The following is a 2,740-nucleotide window of genomic DNA, read 5'->3' as shown; positions in this document are numbered from 1 at the left end:
CAAGTATGTTTCTACTACCAACGACGTCCTTCAAAAATGTCGAACTCCTGGAACATTTGGAGATGATACACTCGGGGTTTATGATTGATAACCTGTGGAACCCACTAGTGAATGTCTCTCTTTTCGACGGATTGTTCAATCTTACAGCTTTTGATCTGAGCAAAAATCCTATAAACAGCGCTACACGGAATACAGAGGATCTGCCTCCCGGGGTCCTGCAACAGCTTTCCGCTTTACACAATCTTTCTCTAGAAGACTGCAACCTTTCTAAACTTCATCCACAAGCCTTCACAGGGTTGAAATCACTTCGGCTTCTAATACTAAGAAATAACAAACTTAAGCAGCTTCCTGTCGATTTGTTTAAGTCATTAGATCAAGTAACAAGCATTGATCTTGATGGTAACGTTTTGACGGACCTTGATGGAGCGATCTTTTTGAGTAATCGAAAGTTAAAAACTCTTCTGCTATCAAACAACAGATTAACACGTCTCGAGCAAAATACTTTTAAACCGCTCTATTCTTCTCTGTTATTCATCGACCTTTCAATGAACACTATCGATTGCAACTGTGATCTAAGCTGGTTTCCTACCTGGCTAAGCGGACCACTTAGCCTCATTGAGGGCGATGACGACGACGACAAAGCCATATGTTCATCGGATTCTTTAGAGCCTTTTCGGGACGAGTATCTAATTGATTTCGATCCTAAAAAGTTCTGTAGCATCAACATCGCCCTCGTATGTTTGCCTACCCTCGCCATCATTTGTCTGATTTTCATCGTCGCACTCGTATACCACTACCGGTGGCCGCTGAGGTACAGACTGTTTCTAGTCAAACTGGCAGTTCTTGGCTACAAGGAGATGCGAGACGCTAGGGATCATAATGATTATGGGTTTGACTTGAATGTCATATTTTACGATGATGACGAAGAGTGGATTCGCGAACACCTCCGACCGGCTCTCGCAGAACGGCTTCCGCATTTTCAGAGGAATGTCTTTGGCGATGCGGACCTCGTCCCGGGAATGCATTACTTAGAGTCTGTTGACTACGTGGTGAGTCATAGTTACAAGACCATCGTAGTGCTCAGCAGTGCTGCTGTGCTTGATCACTGGTTCATACTCAAGTTCCGTACAGCCATGGACCACGTGAGTGACACTCTGACTGAATTCGTTGTCGTGGTCTTTCTCGAAGACATCCCAGATGATGAAATGCCATTCTTGGCGAGGTTGTACCTCAGTGATGGCAGACCATATATTCATTGGGCTGAGGGCTTAAGAGGACAGGAGCATTTCTTCGATAAATTGACAACAAATCTTACCATCAATCTCCGGACCAACGACAGGATCCCCAACGAGTAATTAGAATGTGACACATGTTTCAATTTAGGGATGTTTTGCGTGTATAGTGCACTCTCTTTTGACTGTTATATACCTACATCTTGGAAATTTTCCTGTGACTGTGGACATTGCACTTTTTTCGACGGTATGTGAACAAAATTACTGTCGAGATATATTCGCTCTTCGTCTTTTTTAATCAAATATTTTAGCGAATTTATATTTCAAATTTGGACATTCTGCGCAGGCGCGTACGCAGGAGGGGGGGGGGGGGGGTGTTTTGGGGGTTAACCCCCCCCCCTCAATTTTTTTTAATAGTTTAAAAAAAATAAAAAAATCGGCGCGATTTAAATTTTGCGTCCGCCACTCCCTGACTATCTCTCGTCGTATCTGTATTATTATTCTTTTTTATAAATGATTTCAATTGATCGTTTTTTCCCGATCAACAAATCTACATGACTTTGTATATCCACTTTTATTCACTCTCCACCCCTCCCCCTTTCTCTTTTTCTCTTTCCTGCTCTCTCATTTTCTCAATCCATTCTTTTCCCACTTGTTCTCTCCTCCAACGCCCAAAGGTTTGTGTTCCATATCTTATTACTTTGCCGGATACTTGTACACATCTTCCTTGAACTTTTGTCCAGTTCACTTGTCTTCTTCCCCTCTCGAATCGATCGCTTTCATTCGCTAAGCCCTGCTTTTAAGACCGCTGAAGAGATAACTCATCACTCTATATACTACTTATTCCATTCGCGATTCTAGATGAATACATGCACGTGTACATTAATCTATAATCAAATATTTTCAGGGGGATATTTGCAGTGGTCTACAAAAGTGCCTTCATTGAGAGGACAGAAAAAGACGTCTAACCGATGTTGGTATTAACTGGTTTTCTCGATGTCCCATTCATTCCCCATTCATTCCCCCAAAACATTAATAGCTTCTAAAATGTTAAGTTGGCTAGCCAGGAACCTTGAAAATATATTCTACCCCTGAAGAACATAACTAGGACATGAGATTAACACATTGAGGATAAACAGTTCAATTACGTACCTTCAACTTCCAACGATCTTCGATAGAATTACCTATTACGTGTACTCGTCTCATTATGCATTGCATCTGAAATATCACCATGTCGTGTAATCATATATGATAGCGTTCTTGTACGATACGATCTAATTTAGATGGCCGAAGAGATTGCCCCAAATACGTCGGAAATAAACCCCCATTTAACCTGTCTAACTCCTTTTTCACGAATATTTATCCTTATGGGAAGTCTTATTCCAGTTTTTCATTTTACATCAGTTTTTTTTCTCCATTAGTGCAACTTCGTGTCACCCTCATCCACGCGATTCGATTTTGTCATTTTTAAATTTCTTTTAACGTATTAGATGTTATGTACATACTAG

At 41.1% G+C, this 2,740-nt stretch overlaps 1 protein-coding gene across 1 annotated transcript; it reads left to right on the top strand.

Moving 5' to 3' along the window:
* Nucleotides 1-428: 428 nt before the first annotated feature.
* Nucleotides 429-1,427, top strand: LOC115923751 (toll-like receptor 4). The gene has a single exon (XM_030985046.1). It carries the CDS (start codon nt 546-548, stop codon nt 1,353-1,355), a length of 810 nt encoding a protein of 269 aa, XP_030840906.1. The 5' UTR covers nt 429-545; the 3' UTR covers nt 1,356-1,427.
* The last annotated feature ends 1,313 nt before the right edge of the window (nt 1,428-2,740 follow it).

This window comes from Strongylocentrotus purpuratus, unplaced genomic scaffold (genome assembly GCF_000002235.5).
Source record: "Strongylocentrotus purpuratus isolate Spur 01 unplaced genomic scaffold, Spur_5.0 spur5_scaffold_14, whole genome shotgun sequence".
In the NCBI taxonomy this organism is placed as follows: Eukaryota; Metazoa; Echinodermata; class Echinoidea; order Camarodonta; family Strongylocentrotidae; genus Strongylocentrotus; species Strongylocentrotus purpuratus.
This window is presented reverse-complemented; position numbering and strand designations above follow the sequence as displayed.